The following is a 21,437-nucleotide window of genomic DNA, read 5'->3' on the forward strand; positions in this document are numbered from 1 at the left end:
TATCATTGTCTTCAGTCTGTACAGTACAGTACAGTACAGTATATACACTACACTAGAAATGGATACAATGGGATTGTGTCACCCGTTCTACCGAAAATACAAAATGATCCGACAGTCAAGAATACAACGATCCGGCAATATCCGACAACACCATTCCGCTTGAACGGACTAGTCAACCCGAATCACATACTTGAATGCACTGTTCTTGCCTTCAAGCACGTTCTTTAATGCTGGTCCGACTCCTTCAAGTCCCGAAACAGTTTCATACGGATGTCCACTCAGTCTGTTCTCGACCAGCCATTTAGATACCAATTTGTAAAAGAAGTACCCGAAGTCACGTAGTCCGGCATTGTCCTTGTGTGCGTTTGCGACAGCAGTAATGCTGTAGTCTATACCATCACCAATGTCGTCAAACCTACGCTCAGGCAATATCAATGACAAATGCGATGACCCTGGCTCCATCGCAGATATACAGTACTGATAAGATCCCTTCTCCGATATCGTGTCCCACGCATATTCCAATTTCTGCCCAGGACTCAGACACTTGCGAATCTGGTGGACAACATCAGGAGCACGATAATCAACCACGAAATCGACCCCGATACTTTTCGCAAACTCACTTCCTTGACCTGCAACGCCAATGATCGGTCCAATCCCAGCAAGTTTGGCCAGCTTGACAGCAAATGCACCGACGCTGGTCGACGCACCCCATACTAACAACGGGATAGACGTCTTGGCTGGCTGCCATGGAGTAGGCAGCTTTAGCGTATCGAACAATCCATACGCTGCCGTCAACGCTGCCAATGGAATAGTTGACGCTTCTTCAAACGACGTGTGAGCCGGAATATGGAACGTACTATAATCGAATGCCAACGCGTACTCTGCAAATGAACCTGCTTTATATCCCATTTTATGAAACGCAGCAACTCTGTCTCCTTTACTGAACCCAATCACTCCTTGTCCAAATGACTCGACGTATCCTGCAATGTCATCGCCAGAGTCCATTGGCGTTTTAGTGTAGTAAGGATACTTCCAATCTTTTCTACTCAGATCAGATTGGTATTCTACCATTTTATAGAGTACTCACGGATTGGTCCCTGACACGACCACCTTGATGAGAATTTCTCCTTGTCCCGGAACACTATCATTAGCTATTGAACGAGCCAATACGCAGATACGCAGGTACGCAGATACATACGGAATTGGAGACTCAATAATCTCTGACGTCACATTAATTCCATCACAAGTAACAATTGCTTCCTTCATTATTCTCGTCTATTCGTTATTCTGTATGTTGCGTGTATGTGTATGTGTATGTATGTGTATGTGTACGTGTATGTGTACGTGGACGTGGATAATGGACAATGAGCTTTATGCCAGGGTTACTACTAAATTACATTCTCACTCCCACTCTCACAGACTCAGACTCGGACTCAAACTCATCAAACAAAGGAGAACGTCTTTTGCGTAAAACATTCTCAATAAACGCTTCTCCAGCCTTATAAGACGACCTCACAAGTGGCCCACTCGCACAATACAAAAACCCAAGTTCAAGTGCCCGAACTCGCCATCGTTCAAACGCTTCCGGCTTGACGTACTCAACGACTTTCATGTGTCGTTTAGTCGGTCGCATGTACTGTCCGAACGTGACCACATCGACGTCAACATCCCTTAGCGCCTTGAGTGCTGCCTCGACCTGCGAGTCCGTCTCGCCTAATCCCAACATAATGCTGGACTTTGTAATCAACCCTGGCTTTGCATCTTTAGCCGCCCTCAACACCCTCAGACTCTGCTCAAATGTAGCCCGTCTATCTCGAACGTACGGCGTCAATTCCTCCACCGTCTCTATATTGTGCGCATACACATCTAATCCTGACCGCGCCATAACAGCGACCATGTCTAAATCTCCTTGAAAATCCCCTGTCAACGCCTCGACCAAAATCTGTGGTGCCTTCTGCTTGATCTTGACCACGGTCTCAGCGAAATGGTGCGCTCCGCCGTCATGCAAGTCGTCCCGGTCGACCGTGGTCAGCACGACGTACCCCAGTCCCCACTGCGCAATCGCAGCAGCAGTGTTCTCAGGCTCGTGAGGATCAAGCGGACCAGGGTTCCGGTTCGTTTTGACCGAACAGAACCGACACCCGCGAGTGCACGTGTCGCCCATCAGCATGACGGTGGCGGTCGCAGCAGACTTGTCGCTTCCACCCCAGCACTCGCCGATATTCGGGCATCTGGCCTCCTCACACACTACTCGTTAGCTTGTTCCTGTCTGTGACATTTGTCGTCTATTGACTACGACATACCGGTGTGCAGATTCAGACCACGCAAATCCTCTTTGATCTTCGTGTAGTTTGTCCCAGTCGGAATGTCTGTCTTTAGCCATCCTGGCAACCTGACGACCTCCTTCTTCTCGACACTTGCTGACTGTCCTGCCCGCAGAAAGTCACTAAACGACGGGCCGGAATTCAGCACGTCCGCGAACTCTGTCTTGCGTCGTCTCGTCCGTCCGGTGTCTGACACTGTAGACGCAGTGCTGTACGTCCTTTCTGTCTGACGGAGCACTGTTTTTGTCTGCCGCAGCACTGTTCTTGCCTGGAGTGCTGTTCTCGAGTGCATTTCTATGGTGATGTTGTCTTCTCGGCGTCTGCTGTGACTTTATATTTATTTCTACGTGACAGTTATGCCATAAGTGCGGTAAAACATTTACAGGTTGTGGCATAATTGTTTACACAAAGTGACACGGTAACAACAGAACCGTCAATAACCGAACGCACCCTCTGCGCTCTACTCGCTCTACTCGCTCTATACACTCTATACATCCTATACACCCTATACTACACTGCATAGTATAAACACTGCACTCTACTATAAACATGTCGGACGTCAACCAACAAGAAGCCCAGATCAAATCTCGTCTCAAGCGTGAGATTGATCTCGAGTCTCATGTCGTCGAAATTCACACAATCGAGCAATCCCGGCTGAATGAAATGCAGCGACTGCTGTTCGAGCACAAGTGCGTGTTTGTCGACGAAGTGCTCACAGCCGTCTCGAACGAGTACTCGAGCAGACGCTTCTTGATTGCGCACATCGACCCTTATAACAAGGTCAAACATCGTGACTGTGGAGAAATCAGGATATCCCGTCCCATGAACGCGTATTTGCTCTACAGACTTGCTCTGATGCCTCTAATGCTCGAAGCCAAAGCACATATCGACGATAACTACAAATCAGACTTCACGCCCGAATACATCGCTGCTCTGTCGTCTGTTCTGTGGGAAACCGAAGACTCCGACGTCAAGTACGCGTTCCACAAGTTGCACGATGTCGAGGCCAGGAAGTTTGCTCTTGCTTTTCCTTCGTACTATCGTCTTTCTTGATTCTCATGATTCTCTTGATTTTGCTCTGTTTATTCTGTTTATTCTGTTTATTCTGTTTATTCTGTTTAATTGCGCTGTTCTGTTGCGCTGTTCGACTCGTTTTATGCGTAGTAATACAGTAATTACCCGGCCAAATACTACGTACTCTTCCTCTCGTACTCTACTCTTCATCCCACACACTCCACACACGTAGACTATGACATGACCGCGTTACCGGATACTCTGCTGCCAACTGCAGAGTTGCAGTCCTCACATTCATCAGACCAGACCGCGTCAGATCGTGAAGAAACTAATGAACCTCTGTCAGAACTCATGATCGCGGCTCAGAGAAATGACGTCGAGTTACTCCACAGACTCATCTCGACAGGACACTACACGGCACAAGACTTGTCGCCTGACGGAACCTCACCACTTCACTGGGCTGCCATCAACAGTGGACTAGAGTCTATCGAGTACCTGCTCGATCACGGCGCTGAAGTCGACCATAAAGGTGGCGAACTCATGGCGACACCATTGCATTGGGCCTGTCGTGCTGGCTTGACGAACGTGGTCGACTTGCTGGTCCAACGAGGCGCGGACTTCTTACGAACAGACTCACAAGGCTTTAATGCCCTGCACATTGCAGTTCACTCTTCAAACATCATGCTCATTGTGTACTTACTACATCAAGGTCTGCCTGTCGATTTCGTCGACCCTCAAGGCCGTACCGCACTGCACTGGGCAGCCTACCAAGGTGATGCACTCAGTGTCGACGTGCTACTGCGCTGGGGCGCAGATGTCAAAATCAAAGACAGCACGGGGTTTACACCACTGCACTGGGCTGTCGTACGCGGGAACATGTCGTCCATGAAGCGACTCATCGAAGAAGGCTCGGATGTGACCGCACAGACAAACGACGGCAAAACACCTGCCGTCATTGCCCACGAGATGATGTGCTTTCCGGTGTGGCTTCATGCCCTTAAAAAGGCTGGAAGAGATCAAGCCGGACATCAGTTACCGAAACGCATGTCGGCCGTAAGTAGCCAAACACTAGATTTTACAGGACCCCGTCTAATCTTAAGACTGCCGTAAACAGGCTCACATTTTACTGGCCATTTATAGTTTTGTGGATCGCGTTCCAAATCATGAGCAAAACCAACATGGTCATTGGCCTATCGCTGAGTGTCATTCTGGCCTGGGCATCGCACACGGCATTACTCAAACTAATTGAATTAGCGAGATCAGGCACGTCCAATATTTACAAAACTCCATATTTAGCAGGAATCTTCTCAGGTTCAGCGTTTTGGGTCGCATTTTGCTGGGTATTTTACGTGTTACCTGGTACATACACAAAACACTTAGTTGCCAACTTGGTCTTTTTTATCTTGTTCTCAATATCGATGTTCTGTTTCATAAACAGCATGGCAATGGACCCTGGCTTTATCCCCAGACCCCTCGGCGTTTCAGAGCAGCGACAGATCATTGAAGATCTGATCGCCATAGGCGAGTACGACTCGCGCCATTTCTGTATATTTTGCTATACCAGACGTCCGTTACGAAGCAAACATTGCAAGTTTTGCGAACGCTGTGTCGCGAAACTGGATCAGTACGTATTCAAACATGCATAATCAAACACACTGACAGATCAGCCATTGTCCGTGGATCCATAACTGCGTTGGCGTCAGAAATCATCGTGCGTTCTTAGTGTATGTGTTGCTTCTGGAAGCAGGCGTTCCAATGTTCCTTTACCTCGTTTGTAAATGTATGTCAGTCACATGAATCCACTACCCAGAGCTAATACAACAGACACCCTCAGTGCCAGCGCTCAAAGCGAAGGCTACGGCTGCATGGTCTTAAACCCGGAACTGTGCGCCGCGCTCCAACACGACCCGTTCACGGTCTACGTCGCAGTCTGGACAGGAATGCAGCTGACCTGGGTCACGTTCTTGAGCGTGGTCCAGCTATTCCAGATTTCACGTGCAGTTACGAGTAACGAAGCGTATAACTTGCACACGTACGGTTGGATGGGCGGCCATGGCGACGACGAACCGATCCCCGCGCCGAACGACAATACCGAACCACATATGCATCGCCACAGAGGCCCGTTCAGACTCTGCTGCAGGTTACTAGGTATACTTCATTTCATAAACCTGGCAAAAGATTTCTGCTCCGGCAATAAAGCTTTGTCGCTCTTCTCTGCATCCGCATCGTCTCGCCATCGATCACAGCGCCGCGCTCCTCGTGCCGGACCGACTAACCCGTTCGACAACGGCTGTGTTAGCAACTGTAAAGACTTTTGGACATCGGACGAACCAATATTTACCCAGCCGCTGATTGATGCGACCGGCCGTGGTGGTAGCGCCAAAATCGGCGGACTGAAGGTTGATTACTACAGGCTATGGGACGTGACCGTTGCTAATCTCAAGACCGGGACTGGTGATTTGCAGAGATTGCATAACGCGGATGAAGATTATGATGATTTACCAGGGATGGATTTTGTGTAATTTTGCTTAATAACGAAATATGCTGCATTGTACTATGTAAACTGCGTAGAAGTTATTGTACTATGATGATCGACATGGACCCGTTACCCCTGAAATAACTTTAATTTCTCGAGCGATTTCTGAACAATCGATTTGACTACACTTTTTGATATTCACTTCACGATACAGAACAATGCGAGAAAATTCTCGAAATTGGATAAACAGAATCAATAAAAATGGCAGATGGTCAAGGTCACCGTTTGGTAAATCTGTCAGGGCAATCAAGGACTCACCTCGTCAAATATTCAACCGATACCTTGTTCTCTGCGTCGGGGTGTTTGCCTTGACCGGTGCGCCTAAAGGCTGGGATGAAGGTTCTTGCGCTGCCATCACAAGCTTACCGTCATTTAGGAAAACGTTTCAAGTCACGGGCACACGCACAACAGGTGAGATCTCAAACATAATCTCGTTCGTGAACCTTGCTGCCGGGTTCGGCGCCATCTTGTCGCTGTTTTTAAACGATCGCGTGGGAAGACTATGGAGTCTGCGAATATACATGTTCGTGTACTTGACCGGCTGCTTGGTCTCGACTTTCTCGTCTGGAAATGTCGGCGCGCTGTACTTTGGTCGATTTTGGGCTGGACTTGGGATTGGCGCTACATCGGTCATCGGAACGACATACATTGTCGAAGTCGCGCCGAAATCAACACGCGGGATAATGACGCTGTGGTTCAATATCTGTATGCTGACAAGTCAAACCATTGGCATCTTTGTCGTGTACGGTGTCAGTCTACACATATCACCGACCAAATGGCTACAGTACCAGATCCCGTTCTTGGTCCAGATATTCGTGCCACTAATCGCAATCGTGTTGTCTGCGTTTGTACAGGAATCTCCTCGTTGGCTATGCATGCACGGCAAATACGACGATGCGTTTAAATCGCTACAGGCAATTAGGAAATTACCCCGAGGCCATACCTATCTTGAGCACGAGTTTCAGGAAATAATGCACCAGACCGTGTCTGAAACGTCTGAATTTGGAAAACTGTCTCTCAAACACCAATTTGTCGAAATCTTAACCACAAGGTCCAACCTACGCCGTCTCAGACTCTCATTCATGTCCTTCTTCTTCGCGCAATGGTCAGGCGCAAACGGCATCACAAACTACCTCCCGCTCATTTTTGGCCTGCTCGGGGTCAAAGGCACAGACCAGCGCATCTACTCGTCCGGACTGTACGCGGTCACGAAACTAGTCTCCTGCATCGTCGCATCGGCCTGTTTCGTCGACATTGTCGGCAGAAGAAAATCTCTCCTCACTGGCGTCTCGGTCCAAATGTGCTGTCACGTCTACATCGGCACTTATCTAGCCCTCTACACCCGCGACCCAGCCGCCGTATCCGCTTCCGCGAGCCGCGGCGCGATCGCGGCAATCTTCATCCATGCGATCGGTTGGTCAATCGGATTATACACCCTGCCGTATCTCTTCGGATCCGAATTCTATCCTAGCAGAGTGCGATCGATCGGCACCGCACTCTCTGAAGGTTTCCACTGGTGGTTCTACTTTGCAATCACAAAAGCGACGCCCTCGCTTTTAAAAGCAATGAATAACTGGGGCACGTTCATCTTCTGGGCAGCATGGTGCGCCGTCGCATGGGTTTACAGTTTCGTCATGGTCCCTGAAACAAGCGGGCGTAGTCTAGAGAGCATGGACCAGGTGTTTGATTTACGCTGGTACGAAATCAGAAAATACGCTTACGTTGACGAGAATAGTCTCCCGCAGGACAAACAGGACGAAGACAAACTGGACGAACAGATCGTCAACAGTACGAAATAGTTTTTAATTTGCATTCAATTTTGGCATTAAGGCGCTTGGTTATTTTATTTGATGTTTTATAATTCTTATTTCACAAACACTCATGACGCCATGTCGAACAAACTATCAATGTACCCTACATCTATCAACGGAATATTACTCGACCCCACCAAGTCAACGTCCTGCCCGTTGCCAGGCATCGGCACCATATTCGCCGGCGGCGGCGCAGCTGTGTACTGCCCCATGACCTCAGAGCTCACGTACCCGTTCAGACCTGATGGCACGTACGACGATGACGAGGAAGAGGACGACGGCGGAGGCGGATGTGGGGGTGGGACGTATCCTTGATTGTAAACCGGCGAAAACGCACTATTGGTCTCGAACCAATTCACGAGTTCCTCAGTCTTAACCTCTGGCATGTTCGCAGGCGGCGGCGGCGGTGGCGGCATGTATGCTTGAATTACTTGGTATTGTTCCGGCATGACACTCGCCTGCTGCTGCATCGGGACCGCATCAAACCGCGGCGTGACGCACTGCGCAATGCTAGACTGACGTGCGCCGTTTTCGGCTTGGAAAAGCAGTAATGTCTTCGACCCAAGACTCTCAACCACGAAAATGCACCGGTTCGCAACGGGCCACATCAGGCTCATGGCTTGGAACACAACGATGCAGTCCTCAATGTGTTGCTCGACATCGTCTACTGATACCTTCTGCCTGACTTGTTGGTTCGCGCATAATGTATACAGCATCGTCACACTCGCCAGAAACAGACCGAGCAACGCAACCCACGTGTACGTAATGTTGTTCTTCTCGTGCAGTTTCGCATAGCTCTCGATAAGTTTGACGCTTGAAAAATAACAAATCTGAAGCGCCTCGACCGTAGGCACAGGACACGCTGGCGACGGTCGGTGCAGTATAATCAACGAGTTATGAAACGCAATCTGAAACCACTCCTGTGTTTGAAACGTGCTTTTAGTCGGCCCGGTGTACTTCGGCGTCGAATATAACCAGTCTTCAAGCTCTCGCCTGATGTACGCTCGCCGGTCAAGAATGTTTTCCGACGGCGTGAACCGGACAGGGTAAAACACTCTCTGGATCTCGGCGTTGATTTGACGTAACCGTATGATGTGTAAAAACGCAGACATGTCGTACGGCGACGGCGACTTGTCCGTACTCCACCGTTGAGACGAAACCCGCGATTGGTCCTCGACATCGCGCAGGTCAGACAATTCCTCGTCCGTCATGTTCAGCGGCAACCCAACGTTTATGTCCGAGTCTGTAATCGAGATCGGCCGGCCCAATGCTAAAGACACGCTGCGGTCAAATATGTACGCGCTCCAAAACACCCGCTTGCGAATCTCGCGCTGAAAAACCGGCACCGCGTTGCTCGGCTCTCTATGTAACCCCAAATCTATACACATTCTAATCATCATCCCTACCGCGTGCCACACGTTTAAACTTCTCGGCTCATTTATTGCAAACATGGTCAACAAAATCAAACCCTGGATCCCTTGTAAATCGTCACCCGCAATCAACGCGTCTAAATGATACTCCATCGCGGTCTGGAAATACTGCAGCGGTGACACAGACTCCTGCACGTTGTCACGCTTCATGTCAATCGCCCCAATCGCAAACACCATCAACGACAGAAACGTGTCACTGCTCGGAGCAGTAATGTCAGCCGTGACCGTGTGTTCAAACTGGTTTGCGAAAAAAGTCGGCCGGTGGATAAACGGATGTTGCGGCCATCTGGTGTCAAAAAACGAGCTCGCAAGCCTCGTTATGGTCTCTCGGTCAGGCAAAACAAGTATCGGACCAGGCAGCTCTTCGTACTGCACATGCGCGGCTAAATTGTAATCACCAGGAAGTTTCTGCGCTCGAGAATTATCTGTCCATCTAAAAGTCGACTGTGATATTCTAGCAAAGTGAACTCCGCTTGAACTGCCAATGTATCGCCGTTCGGACGTGCCTTCTAAAGACAAATACCCAAAGTCCGAAATCAACGGCTCTGTCCCTGCATCTTCATCTACCACTATCAGACCTCATCATACATGGTCCAACACTGCTAACCGTACCTGTATTATTTGCTAACGAACCCTCTGAAACAAATTCATGCTCGATCTTTAGCTCTCTGCCACTCTGGACCTGGCTTTCAAGTGCCCGCACTTTCATCTCCAGTGATTCAACATATCCTCGGGGATATTGACGGTACGTCAGTCTGTCAGGATACACACACTCTCTACTAGACTTCGCACACGTCAAACAACTCGGCACTGCGCCGTCGCACTACAATATCGTCAGATCAAAATCACAATGAATGTGGTCACACTACCTTCTGTTTCCGCCGACGACAGTACTCGCACGCAACCTGAATCCTCGTCAGCCCGGGCCTGTGTCTTCTGTTCGAATTCCCGGTACTAGCAGATTTGGTCCCACTGCCGCTCGCAGGTGACGATGTCGCCGAACTGGTACTCATTGTCCAAATTCAAGATGCAGTTTACATGTGATATCCAATGATTCCACTATATACAACACTGTCGCATGCATTTGACGAGTTCTGCCCCTTTAATACAAGCCGTTTCTATCAAATGTTTATTATATTCTAAAAACACTCGTCAAATCATTAAACATTCAATATGACAGACTTTTTGAAGGCGATCTTAAACGGTGATTACATAATATCAAATGTCAAGGGTTTTGTGTCATGATTTGTCCCAGCTAACCGGCTCGACGACCATCATCGCGATAACTGATAAGTGACTTTAACGGTCATACATTTCACATTACATAACTCCATACAAAGTATTTGCTTTAGCAAAACATCCACTTCAAAGTACAACAGATCACAATTCTCCTAATTAAACATGAAAACGCTTACTCTTTAAAACTAGCTGAAAACTATATGTCGACTCGCTTCTTCACAAAATCCCATAGAATTTTGAGTAAACTATCAGGTAATGTGTACAAATCAAGATGAAACTCTCCTTCTGTAAATTTATTAGTAGCTGTGTTGGAACGCAAACCAAATACTATACCCTCAATATCATTTTTAATGTACATATCTGGTGTTCGATTGTCTGTCACCATCTGAACGACTTGAAGCAAATCATCCTCTCCTAACTTTTCAAGACCTTCGGCAAGTTTATCCATATCGACCTGTAATGTTAATGATGTGACATGAACTCAAAACAAGCAACACCATACTGAAACTTTATCTCGCTTGTTCTTCTTAGGAATATCAGTGAACTCATGCTTTCGTTTCTCTTTCTTTGTATTCTCAGCATATAATGGACTTCCTGGCGCACCCGCACCACCGCCTATTTCAGGTACACTGCCTGACTCTGCTAAAAGCTTCAATAGTAGAGGACGGTTCGTAGGGAATGACTATTGTTTAAGTCAACGATAGACATACATCCAAGTCAAATAAATCTCACCAGTTTATGATTCGCATCGTATTTTGCCTCCAAAAAGTTCAAATCGTGTACAACAGTATGCTCACCACCCTTATCTACAACATGCAGCACAATCGTCATGTCGAACTCACCCCAACCTTGTTCTTCTAACTTAAACGGTGGTTTCTTCAATACTTCATACAGATAGCCCATTAGTTTGAATTTGACCAACAGCATAATATAGGCGCGTACCTCTATTTGGATTCTGAAATGTAGGATGTAGTCGATACGTGACTTTATCGAAAATATTCGCAGGAAGTTCCTCGCCATTAGGACCAACTAGACTGACTTTGACGGACCATTTACGCATCGGAAATCCTTCACTGACTGGAGGAACGTCTGCCAGGACTTCACTCGCTGTTGTTATTTTGATTGTCCTCACAACCTGAAACGTGTTAGCATTTCTATACAGCGTAGAAGTATTTTCAATTTGCAGTGTTAATTCAATTCCTTCAATTGAACTTCTCTAAAAGTATTGCGCATACTCCACAAATCATTATCTCCTGTCATCTTATATATTCAACAGAGTATAGTCATTTCGCAATCAAAAAAAAAAATCTTACCTCTTGAGCCATTATGAATTCTCCAATTAAACAAAACAATAATACTTTTAATGAATAGAAAAGGGTCAAAAGTGCAAAGATTTGTTGAAAGGAGTTTCCGATCGATGTAGACGCGACTTGTTCTGCTATGTCCCCGATTCATAGATGTACAGTCAGCAATTATGTAATACATCGTGAACACGCAAACTACACTTTCTCATTATTATAGTCATATACCTGATAATAATTATATAGCAAGAGAAGTAACTACTATGACATTTCTACAAAAGCATCACAGCATATCTACTGATTCACATACAAATAATTCATTTAGCATTCAATGACGATCATGGCGATCACACTATATAGTATCATACAACATGCCCTATTTGGCAAAAGCAATAGCATTTAACTCTTGCGACTCTGCAAACTTCTCTTTGAATAAATTGGCATTCTCAGAGTTGCCAAACCGAATGGCCAAAGTCATGGCTTCAGCTTCACCTTCACTAATGTCTACAGACACATTGTATACCCAACTTCTGTCACTTCCAACATTAGGAGACAGCTTCAGTTCTGGCAAAACTTAATACCAGTTAGTAAATACTAATATACAACGGCAAATAACAAGATAAGCTTACTATAGTGATTAGCACACGTCTTAAGTGTCTTGTCACGTCGCATAACCAACCGAACCTTCCCAGTTCCCTTATGCTTCAAAAATCGAACATCGCCTGTACCTCTCTCTTTCCACTCTCCTGGCTCATTAGTCTTGTCGAAACGAAATAACTTGGCCCGGCTTTTATCCAGATTAGTCACATTACTCGTGTCATGAACTACAACTCACATCTTGAACAGAATCTCTTCGTCCTCCTCATTGGTCTTGACCTCAACCTTCTCAAGCTTTACTAAAGGCTCAAAATGAACATCTGGAGAAGTAGGGGCTTCATCTTCATCTTCCTAGACTGAGTTAGTACAACAGATGAAGTCTAGATCGAAAGCTCAAAACACTAACTTCCTCATCGTCTTTCTTCGCAGCTGAAGAAGACAACGTCGCAGGTGCTGTGAATGCAGACGATCCAGTCGTAGATCCTCCAAACATGCTAAAAACATTCGATGTCGGTATCGTCGAAGTTGGCTTTGACTCCTCCTCCGTCTTGTGATCTTCAGCAGGCTTCACGGATTCTACCTTTTTTGATTCTTCAGCTGACATAATGTACTAGTTAAAGTAACGTAATATATTTCTACTGAGTACTTTGGTGTTCGATTCTAGTTAAAAGAAAATACAAACAAACCAGTACGGCGTGCGTTTAAAGGTAGAAAATAGTAGAAAAATTTAGTTCATATATAAGGTTTGAACTTTAACTTTATATTTTACGCTACACATCTCCAAAAACATCTCGTTCAATTCATTATAAAATCGCAAAACGCTATAATCTCAGACAGTAATTCTCCAAACACCAATAAAATAGCCAAAACAGAACCAAATTATCAAAACCACGCCTGACACTTCTTTGTCTTCTCTTTTTGGTTTTTCTTGTTTGCAAACTTCACCGCTAAACCATTTGCAGTCTTTCCTGCATTGGCCTTTTCCTTGCGATACGCATCACTGTAACTATTAAACTCGTCTCGAAAACCTTTCATAAACTTTCTCGTCATGTCGTATGCGTGCTTGCTGAAAACAGAAAAATCATTCTGGCCTTGCTGCGCGTTTCGTTGTGTCCAATTCCACCAATACACACTGTTGTTAAGCAAACTATCAGAAACAAATTTCATTCCGGTCTTGGAAGAAAAATAGGCTTTAAACCTTGAAGCAATGCTTTGTTGACAGGTCTCAAAATAACGTACGTTTTTGGCAACGGAGTCCGCTACAGCTGCAGAGCCTGGCATAACATACTCACGATAATAATCTGATGTTTCTTTCGAAGCCTTGACAGACCAGTCGGAGAAGCATTTCCAGGCAGCTAGGAGCTGGTTCGGTTGTGTATCAGCATTATCGCTAATATGGATCGGGTACCACAAAAACTGTACGTCGAAGCCCGCAGACCGTATCCTGAGAGTCACGTTAGCGTCTCCCCACGCATGTTCCGGATGTAAAACAACTAGTGTCTTTTTGTTCTCAATCACAGTGGTGCACGTCGCATCTAATTTTGCGCCACTCGGTATTCTTGTGACTCCAACAACTTCCGGCTTGTATTCTGAAACTGGTCCGAATACAGAGTAAAACTGGTTTGTCGCCGGTGCAGAATACGTGACGAGAAACGAATTAGAATTAATAACGTGAAACTGCAAGTCATTACTGTTAAACGGTACGGGCGAAAATGTAACTACTTTAAGCAGCACTCCCAGTACCAGAACACCAACAGCACTTAGAAGAAGCATTCTCTCGTCAAAAATTATAGTAAGTTTGTACTAAATCTAGTCAGTATGTTTACCACATGGCAAAATGACCTACAATTTTTCTTGCCTGTTTCTCAGAAACCAAACTTGACCTAAAAATCGAAAAAGAAACTCCATTCCACATTGCGCGTATGTAGCGGACACCAGGCAGAAGAATTGTGATAAAAAATTCTTCAAGCTAAGGCATTGTAAGTGAATGTGGCCTAACTCTAAAAATACTTACAAAAACTCTTGCTCGTTCTTTAGCTTTCCAACTTGAGTGCGAATATTTGTAATAGATACTATTCCACATATCGTTAAAGTAGTTTGCGCACGATAAAAGTGCTGAATGAACCGTCATAAACACTGCGCTATAAACATCCGCATTACATTCGTTCGTGTTATACGACGTACTGCTATTCATTGGTATGACATCAGTGTCTTCAATTACTGATTTGTTGCTACCTAGAACTCCATTATTGGCAGTGTCAATTGATGCCGCTGTCGGTGTATTGTCGACGTCAAAGTTATCGTTACGCTCATCGTCACACTGACTTAAATATGATCCACCATCCCTAGACTCAGCAAAATCAGCAGACTCAGATCCACTAGGCTCAGGCCGTGAGAAGTTTGGGCCACGATACATGTCAGAATAGTCGTCCGAATCTCGTTCATCTTCCTCCTCGCAACTAAAATCGTCTAAGCCAGAAATGTTTGGCGACACAATACTAAAAGAATCATCTTCCTCTTCTGGGATCATAATCACAGATATATCTTCACTGTCACTGTCGCTCATACGCTCACTTTCACCATGCCCAACTTCTTGAGCGGGCATTAAAAATGTAACGTTTTCTTGATCCACCGCCATTTCTCACTATCTTCCCTTTTGACCCAACTATTCTAAAATGTGAGCTTAAATACAGAAACAGACAGTGACCCGTGATTTGATCCTACCGGATCTTTAATTGCGTGTCGCTCTACACGACGCCAATGGGGCCAGTGACGTACGCCAGACTGAAACTTACTTCTGTACGTCGTACAATTGAGCATTTTTAATATAATTACCCGGCCTGCTGCATCACAGCCAGAGCAGCATCGATTCAAAGTGCAGTCAGGGACAACGTACCAGCGCTCTATAAACAGCACAGTCTGGAATATATTAATAGCAGAAATACTATTATACAGTAACTTCAAATGGCTGGGCCGACACCTGCATCTTCTGTCTCGGCTCCGAGAGGAGAATACGATACTCTGATTGATGTCGATGCCGAAGGAGTATGCTGAGATAGTAGTTCAGGCAATCGATGCAGTATCTAATCTCTATAGGTTGATCTTGGCGAAACTGATCTAGAATTCCACGACTTTCACACAGGAGATAATGCGCAAGGTAAAATCCCGGGAGGAAGTATGTGAAAACAATGAACTACAGACACCATCCTAACATTTTCAGCAAGGATGTATGATGCTCCTAGTGCAATCGAAAACGACCCAAACAGGCCGCTTTCAATTTGGAATATTCAGTTTTATGCACAGTTTTTCGATGTTGAGACTTCGGATGTGTTGCAAAGATGTCTTTATGCGATTTATCCAAAGATTTCATTTGTCGAGACTGTTGGCGATAATCCAGATCTTTATGGACCGTTTTGGATTGCGTCCACAGTTGTGTTAGTGCTGTTCTTCTCTTCAACATTAGCTGGTGCAATTGCATCCCATGTTGCCGGTGTGCGTTATGAATACAACTTTGGTCTGCTATCGGCTGCAGCGGCGCTGATGTTTGGTTATACGTTCTTAGTCCCAGTCATTCTCTGGGGTGTTTTAAAGTGGTACAAATCTGAACATGCTCGACTTTTAGAATGCGTGAGTTTATACGGCTATGCTAATACCATCTGGGTCCCAGTTTCACTGGTATCAATCTCACCAATTGAGATCTTCAACTTTCCCACTATTTCAAACGTCGTCAGATGGGTTTCTGCTGCCATTGGCTTCGCCGTGTCGACAACGTTTTTGGTGCGAAATCTGTATCCAGTTCTTAATAGCACCGAGGCCAAGACCTCTAGAATCTTGTTGATCGCTGTCGTTGCCGGTCATATGGCTCTAGCATTTGTGGTTAAATTAGTATTTTTTGCGTAAGTTGCATTTGTTTGCAAAAAGTATGAGTGTTGCTAACTTTAGACTAGATACTCTATTGAAGACAACGAAGTGAACGATTAAGATAGATGAATTACTATGAAAATCACATACAAATTGTAGTCTGCTCAAATTAGAGTTCGAAATAAACACGTCAAATCGAGATATTAAACTTTAAATGTATTCCACTGTGCGAGAGCGTGTTTTGCTCACAAGTTTGAAATAACTCAGAACTAGCCTGAAATTTCTAAAATGCGATGATAATTGATATTATGACTTAAGAGGTCTATTGATTTCAACACTTTGCATATCGCAGAATCATGGAGGACGACGTTTTTGAGGGGATTATCGAGCCAGTCGATGAGATCTTGGATGGATTTGATAGCTCAAAGGCTGAAGAACCAAAGTACATCAGACTTAAGCGTCAAAAGCAAAACTTTGAAAATTGGTTTCGAAGACAAGAAGAGTTACTTGCTAAAAGGCTTGGTGAAGATCCAAGTTCAGATGAAGAAGAGGATCAAAGCCAGCAGGTGAAGCTTGTAGTCAAGCGAACAAACGTTGTTAAGACTACTAAAGAAGATATTGATGAAGCTGTTCAAATGAGAATAGTTAAACAGAGTCAGTTTACTGCCGCAAAAGAGATGTATTCAAAGAGTCCGGCTCCTATATCTACCCCGCGAGACTATCAACTAGAGTTATTTGACTATGCAAAAGAACGCAATGTTATTGCCGTGCTTGATACAGGCAGTGGGAAGACTTTAATTGCATGTTTACTTATTAAGCACATGCTTGAAAAAGAACAAGATCGAAGAGAAAAAGGGCAATCTGTAAGCAGTTGAATAAAGCACTTTAGCGTCATACTTACTCAGTGCGTATTATAGAAAAAAATTGCGATTTGTTTAGTCGATTCAGTGACTTTAGTTTTCCAACAGTCTTCGGTCATTAGCTTAAATGTTCCATTCAATGTTGCCAAATTCTGTGGTCAGATGGGTGTAGATTACTGGGACAAGGAGACTTGGACAAAACATTTCGAAGAGAATGATGTATTTGTTATGACAGCTGATGTCTTTTACAACTGTTTGACTGTGAATTTTCTTTCTTTAACGAATGTAAGATCGTTTTTTAGATAAACTTAGCAGTTCTGATTTCTATAGACATGCTTACTGATTTTCGATGAATGCCATCATTCAAAAAAAACTCATGTCTTCAGGCGGATAATGTACGAGTTCTATGAAAAGTTGGATGACGATGAGCGTCCAAAAATATTCGGCATGACTGCATCACCTGTCGATGCCAAAGTTGACGTTGAGAAAGCAGCTCGGTAAGTTTGGTTTATTACTGAGTTGGGTGTCTGCTCAAATATCTGTAGTGACCTCGAGAAATCAATGGATAGTCAAATCCTCACAACACGCAACTCGGGTCTGCTACAGCAAATAGCCCCGCGACCAAAAACGACTGTTCTTTATTATAATTTTTCGAGCTCTTTTCATCCTACCTCTCTTTTTCAAACCTTAAAGGAAATGTTTTTAGAGTCTACGTGCTTAGATCCTCTGTTCCGATTTGCGGAATTTGCTGCAGAAGAGCTCGGTTAGTAAAGAGTTGTTTTGCGAAATCTACAAACTTACCGATCGTATAGGATCCTGGTGTTCTGACCAAGTGTGGTCATATCTCGTGGAAAATTCTATGTCCGAACGGTCTGCTGGTCTGTCTAGACAAGAACAGCTTGAAATGCTTTTAAACAATGAGCTCCAACAAAATAACATTAAAGCTGTCCAGGACAAATTGATACTAACGCAAGCTCGCACTGTGGTGTCAGGCAATAAGTTTGATCCACCAGTGTTTGATTCGAGTCGCTTGTCTGATAAAGTACTGTCAGTTCTTGCTTTGCTCCGTAAGAGCTATGAAGGTCAGAAGAAAAAGATTAAAACTATTGTCTTTGTGGAGAGACGGTTTACTGCATGGATTCTACACGACTTACTGCAATATCTAGACATACCTGGATGTAAACCAGGTTTTGTGACTGGACACGGAAGCACGTCTGGCTCTGATGTGCATATGACATTTCGCGATCAAAGCATGTGTTTGTACGATTTCCGTCGTGGAAAAGTAAACTGCCTGGTGTCAACGAGTGTCGTAGAAGAAGGTTTTGATGTTCCGGACTGCAATTTGATTATCCGGTTCGATTTGTGCAAAACCGCAATCCAGTATATTCAGAGTCGAGGCCGTGCCCGTCAAAGCTCTTCGTTGTTTGTGCACATGGCCATGCGACACAATGCAGATGACAATAAAATTCTGAGAGAAGTTGCAGTTTCGGAGGAAAAAATGCGCCAGTTTTGTGAAATGCTACCAGAAGATAGAATACTTCAAGGTGGCAATGATGATTCAGAGACTGATCGTGATTTTTTAAAGCTTCACTACGAGGAGCCTACAACAAGAGCAAGAGTCAGTGACGGTTCAGCTCCTATGCTATTGGCAAATTTTCTTTCGTCTCAACCGCATGATGAATTTGGGAAACCTATTGCCAAATTTATCTACATCAAAGACAAACATTTAAAATTTTATAGAGTTAACATAGTCGTTCCATCAAAATATGGAACTATTACAGTGCATGGAGAGACGCACGCGTCTCGAAAATTAGCTAAGAGAGATGCGGTTTTTAAAATGGTCGTCGAACTGCGTCGGCGTGACCTTTTGAACGAATATCTTCTTCCGCATCATGTTAAGAAAATAAGATATCACGATGTCAAGAAAAGGACTCTTGCTACCAGCTCAAATGAGTTTTCTGTCCGGTCTGCAGAGTTTTGGAAGCCAATACCGTTTCAAATGGATGAGACTGCAGAGGATTCTCACGTTTTAATTTATATGGCTGTTTTCGAAATGCCAAATCACTTGGGTTCTTACCGACCCCTGTGCTTTTTAAGTCGAAGGAAACATCACCAGTATGTGTCATGTCCGTTGTTTGTCGATGGTGAGTATATTCCCGTGGAATGCAAAGTTATAAGCACGCCTTTGAAAGTAAGTCTCTCGTACATGGCAAAGTTGGCTCAGTATACCGTTGTCATCTTTTACGATGTCTTCGGCAGAAGGTTTGATACTGACTTGCGAGATTTTCCTTACTTTCTTGCACCTTACTTGCCTGAAACAAGCGATATAGATTGGGATTTGGTGACTGAAGCTTGTAAGACTTTGGATGAAGCTGAGAAGCCTCTTACCTGGGATGTGATACCGGATTCTCAATTTTGGGAGGGCAAATTTGTCATTGATGGTCGCAGCAGGCATCGTCAATTTGAAACTAGAAAGCTAGTGCCAGAATTAAACGAAGACTCTCAAATTCCTGACCGATTCCCTTCGAGCCTGACATACCCGACCATCAAACACTACTCCTACAGTGCGAAAGTTCTTTCGCCAGAACGGTCACGGTTGCTTAATCAACCAGTGCTTGCAGCCAAACGAATTCTTTATGGCCTTAACTTTTTGCGAGCTTCGGGAGAACAAGAAGGAGGTATTACGAACCGGTTTGCTATATTCTATCTGTGGTTTGACAAAGTTATAGATCGTAAGAGCGACGCGGTCGTAATTCCTGGTCCGCTTTTCATTAGCAGAGTCGATGCTGCTTCAATGAGGTCTGCCAGACTTCTACCTTCTGTGAGTTTTTGGTGTTGTTTTATGAAATAAAAATTGTTAGGCTGATAGGGAAAGTTGCTATACTATATGGAGTCCTGTGTTCAGGCAGCCGAATTGTGCAAACTTCTTAGAATTGATAAGTTTGATATGCAGCATATGATAGAAGCAATCACATTTGTATCAGCACATTCTGATTACAATTATGAGCGGTAAGTACCACTGCGGTAAACGTTGAGGTGTCGTGACGAATGTATTAGACTTGAGTTTCTTGGTGATGCATTTTTGAAGGCTTGTACGTCCATTTCGCTCTTCATTCAGAATCCCGATGGCGATGAATATGAGTTTCACAGTCGTCGTCTTAACATGATCTGCAATCAAAATCTTTATGATACGGCCATTGAGTATAAAATGTACGAGTACATGAGAGCAACTCCGTTTAACCGGAGAGTTTGGTATCCGGATTACATGGTATTGCTCAACAAAGAATCACAAGCTATTCGCGTTGTGAAAAGCCATGTGCTAGGTGATAAAGGATTGGCAGATGTTTGTGAAGCCGTTATAGGTGCTTGTTACTTACAAGGATTGGATGATGGTGTACATGCAGTCACCCAGCTCGTTCGATCTCCTGATCACACGTTCCATAAATGGGCGGAATATTCCAGCGCTTATAAAATCCCAGAATACCAATTGAATCCGGGAACTGCAGCAGACAGAAAAATTGCTGATGAGATATCTCAAGTTTTGGGATACACGTTCAAAGCACCTCTTTTAGTCCGTTCTTCCTTCATGCATTCGTCGTTTTTGCAAAGAGATATTCCTTCATATCAGAGACTGGAGTTTCTTGGTGATGCTCTACTGGAACTACTTTGTGTACATTACGTATATGAAAAGTATCCAGAATTCGATCCTCAATATCTGACTGAACACAAAATGCCTATGATCAGCAATAAATTTCTGGGTTATCTCAGTGTTAAATTGAAGCTTCATCGGTATTTGGATCATATGTCAGCACCTCTAGCGGCATCAATTCGTGAATACGCACAAGCAATAGAATTGGAAGAAATCCAAGCTAAAGTTGAAGACCGAGAGCAATTATGGGCCGATATTGAAACGCCGACACCAAAGGCCATTGCTGATTGCGTTGAGGCGTTGCTAGGAGCAGTTTTAATAGACTCCGATTTCAATTTGGGTGAAGTACAGGGCTGTTTCGATCGGTTGATTGTGCCATATTTTGAAGACTTTACTCGATATGAAAACGCTGGCGTAAGACACCCGCCAGCCAAAGTTGCGGAATTATGTAGCGAGGTTTGGTGCAATGACTGGAAAATTCATTGTCGTGAGTTCAGGTTAAACGGTAAACAGGTCGTGATGTCTGCAGTGCAGATTCATGGGCAGATTGTTGGTTCGGGGGATGGCACTACGTTGAAAAATGCTCGGTTCAGCGCATCGAAAGCCGCTTTGAAGAAGCTCGCAGCCGAACCCAATTGGTTAAAGAACACATGCAACTGCGCAAGTGAAACAGTGATTTGAATGCATTATGGCAACCGCCTACGACGGTAATACTTTCTCGAGTAGCATTGCAAGTTTTAGCTTCTTTTGCTGCTATTATAGTAGAAATTGATAGCAATGACACTATAAATTGTGTGTCAAGGTGCATATCGAGC

General features: G+C 44.7%; 11 protein-coding genes across 11 annotated transcripts; 5 read left to right on the top strand and 6 right to left on the bottom strand.

Annotated features, from left to right (window-relative positions):
* Positions 1-6: 6 nt before the first annotated feature.
* V1512DRAFT_111723 (chaperonin 10-like protein) lies at positions 7-1,438 on the bottom strand. Its single transcript, XM_066912896.1, has 3 exons — positions 1,199-1,438; positions 1,088-1,141; positions 7-1,042 (listed from the first exon to the last, which is right to left on the bottom strand). The coding sequence occupies exons 1-3, from the start codon at positions 1,264-1,266 to the stop codon at positions 169-171; spliced, it is 996 nt and encodes a 331-aa protein (XP_066769191.1). The 5' UTR covers positions 1,267-1,438; the 3' UTR covers positions 7-168.
* V1512DRAFT_268289 (uncharacterized protein) lies at positions 1,119-2,617 on the bottom strand (the record flags this gene model as incomplete). The annotated part of the gene is made up of 2 exons (XM_066917453.1): positions 1,119-2,247; positions 2,304-2,617. Coding segments are annotated over 2 exons (1,168 nt in total), but the record flags the coding sequence as incomplete, so codon positions are not given.
* A 14-nt stretch (positions 2,618-2,631) lies between these two features.
* On the top strand, positions 2,632-3,445 carry V1512DRAFT_278387 (uncharacterized protein). Its single transcript, XM_066917961.1, has one exon. The coding sequence runs from the start codon at positions 2,874-2,876 to the stop codon at positions 3,375-3,377; it is 504 nt and encodes a 167-aa protein (XP_066769193.1). The 5' UTR covers positions 2,632-2,873; the 3' UTR covers positions 3,378-3,445.
* A 105-nt stretch (positions 3,446-3,550) lies between these two features.
* On the top strand, positions 3,551-5,901 carry V1512DRAFT_268292 (uncharacterized protein). The gene is made up of 4 exons (XM_066917454.1): positions 3,551-4,391; positions 4,439-4,962; positions 5,006-5,118; positions 5,163-5,901. Exons 1-4 carry the CDS (start codon positions 3,579-3,581, stop codon positions 5,858-5,860), a joined length of 2,148 nt encoding a protein of 715 aa, XP_066769194.1. The 5' UTR covers positions 3,551-3,578; the 3' UTR covers positions 5,861-5,901.
* Positions 5,902-5,996: 95 nt separating this feature from the next.
* V1512DRAFT_268294 (putative transporter) lies at positions 5,997-7,959 on the top strand. Its single transcript, XM_066917455.1, has one exon. The coding sequence runs from the start codon at positions 6,033-6,035 to the stop codon at positions 7,671-7,673; it is 1,641 nt and encodes a 546-aa protein (XP_066769195.1). The 5' UTR covers positions 5,997-6,032; the 3' UTR covers positions 7,674-7,959.
* V1512DRAFT_268295 (fungal-specific transcription factor domain-containing protein) lies at positions 7,686-10,281 on the bottom strand. The gene is made up of 3 exons (XM_066917456.1): positions 9,985-10,281; positions 9,728-9,938; positions 7,686-9,678 (listed from the first exon to the last, which is right to left on the bottom strand). The coding sequence occupies exons 1-3, from the start codon at positions 10,126-10,128 to the stop codon at positions 7,754-7,756; spliced, it is 2,280 nt and encodes a 759-aa protein (XP_066769196.1). The 5' UTR covers positions 10,129-10,281; the 3' UTR covers positions 7,686-7,753.
* Positions 10,282-10,306: 25 nt separating this feature from the next.
* V1512DRAFT_268300 (yeats family-domain-containing protein) lies at positions 10,307-11,793 on the bottom strand. Its single transcript, XM_066917457.1, has 6 exons — positions 11,668-11,793; positions 11,297-11,489; positions 11,087-11,238; positions 10,857-11,036; positions 10,688-10,808; positions 10,307-10,639 (listed from the first exon to the last, which is right to left on the bottom strand). Exons 1-6 carry the CDS (start codon positions 11,677-11,679, stop codon positions 10,551-10,553), a joined length of 747 nt encoding a protein of 248 aa, XP_066769197.1. The 5' UTR covers positions 11,680-11,793; the 3' UTR covers positions 10,307-10,550.
* A 163-nt stretch (positions 11,794-11,956) lies between these two features.
* Positions 11,957-12,943, bottom strand: V1512DRAFT_268301 (uncharacterized protein). The gene is made up of 4 exons (XM_066917458.1): positions 12,659-12,943; positions 12,491-12,603; positions 12,285-12,442; positions 11,957-12,228 (listed from the first exon to the last, which is right to left on the bottom strand). The coding sequence occupies exons 1-4, from the start codon at positions 12,854-12,856 to the stop codon at positions 12,032-12,034; spliced, it is 666 nt and encodes a 221-aa protein (XP_066769198.1). The 5' UTR covers positions 12,857-12,943; the 3' UTR covers positions 11,957-12,031.
* Positions 12,944-12,995: 52 nt separating this feature from the next.
* On the bottom strand, positions 12,996-14,977 carry V1512DRAFT_268304 (uncharacterized protein). Its single transcript, XM_066917459.1, has 3 exons — positions 14,267-14,977; positions 14,099-14,221; positions 12,996-14,055 (listed from the first exon to the last, which is right to left on the bottom strand). Exons 1-3 carry the CDS (start codon positions 14,888-14,890, stop codon positions 13,135-13,137), a joined length of 1,668 nt encoding a protein of 555 aa, XP_066769199.1. The 5' UTR covers positions 14,891-14,977; the 3' UTR covers positions 12,996-13,134.
* Positions 14,978-15,123: 146 nt separating this feature from the next.
* On the top strand, positions 15,124-16,314 carry V1512DRAFT_268305 (uncharacterized protein). Its single transcript, XM_066917460.1, has 4 exons — positions 15,124-15,297; positions 15,349-15,427; positions 15,473-16,148; positions 16,200-16,314. The coding sequence occupies exons 1-4, from the start codon at positions 15,217-15,219 to the stop codon at positions 16,231-16,233; spliced, it is 870 nt and encodes a 289-aa protein (XP_066769200.1). The 5' UTR covers positions 15,124-15,216; the 3' UTR covers positions 16,234-16,314.
* Positions 16,315-16,336: 22 nt separating this feature from the next.
* Positions 16,337-21,437, top strand: V1512DRAFT_111970 (uncharacterized protein). The gene is made up of 8 exons (XM_066912897.1): positions 16,337-16,976; positions 17,031-17,258; positions 17,304-17,470; positions 17,519-17,736; positions 17,786-19,651; positions 19,703-19,794; positions 19,849-19,982; positions 20,031-21,437. The coding sequence occupies exons 1-8, from the start codon at positions 16,470-16,472 to the stop codon at positions 21,301-21,303; spliced, it is 4,485 nt and encodes a 1,494-aa protein (XP_066769201.1). The 5' UTR covers positions 16,337-16,469; the 3' UTR covers positions 21,304-21,437.

This window comes from Lipomyces arxii, assembly GCF_038497795.1.
Source record: "Lipomyces arxii strain Phaff 12-163 unplaced genomic scaffold V1512scaffold_33, whole genome shotgun sequence".
Taxonomy (NCBI): Eukaryota; Fungi; Ascomycota; class Lipomycetes; order Lipomycetales; family Lipomycetaceae; genus Lipomyces; species Lipomyces arxii.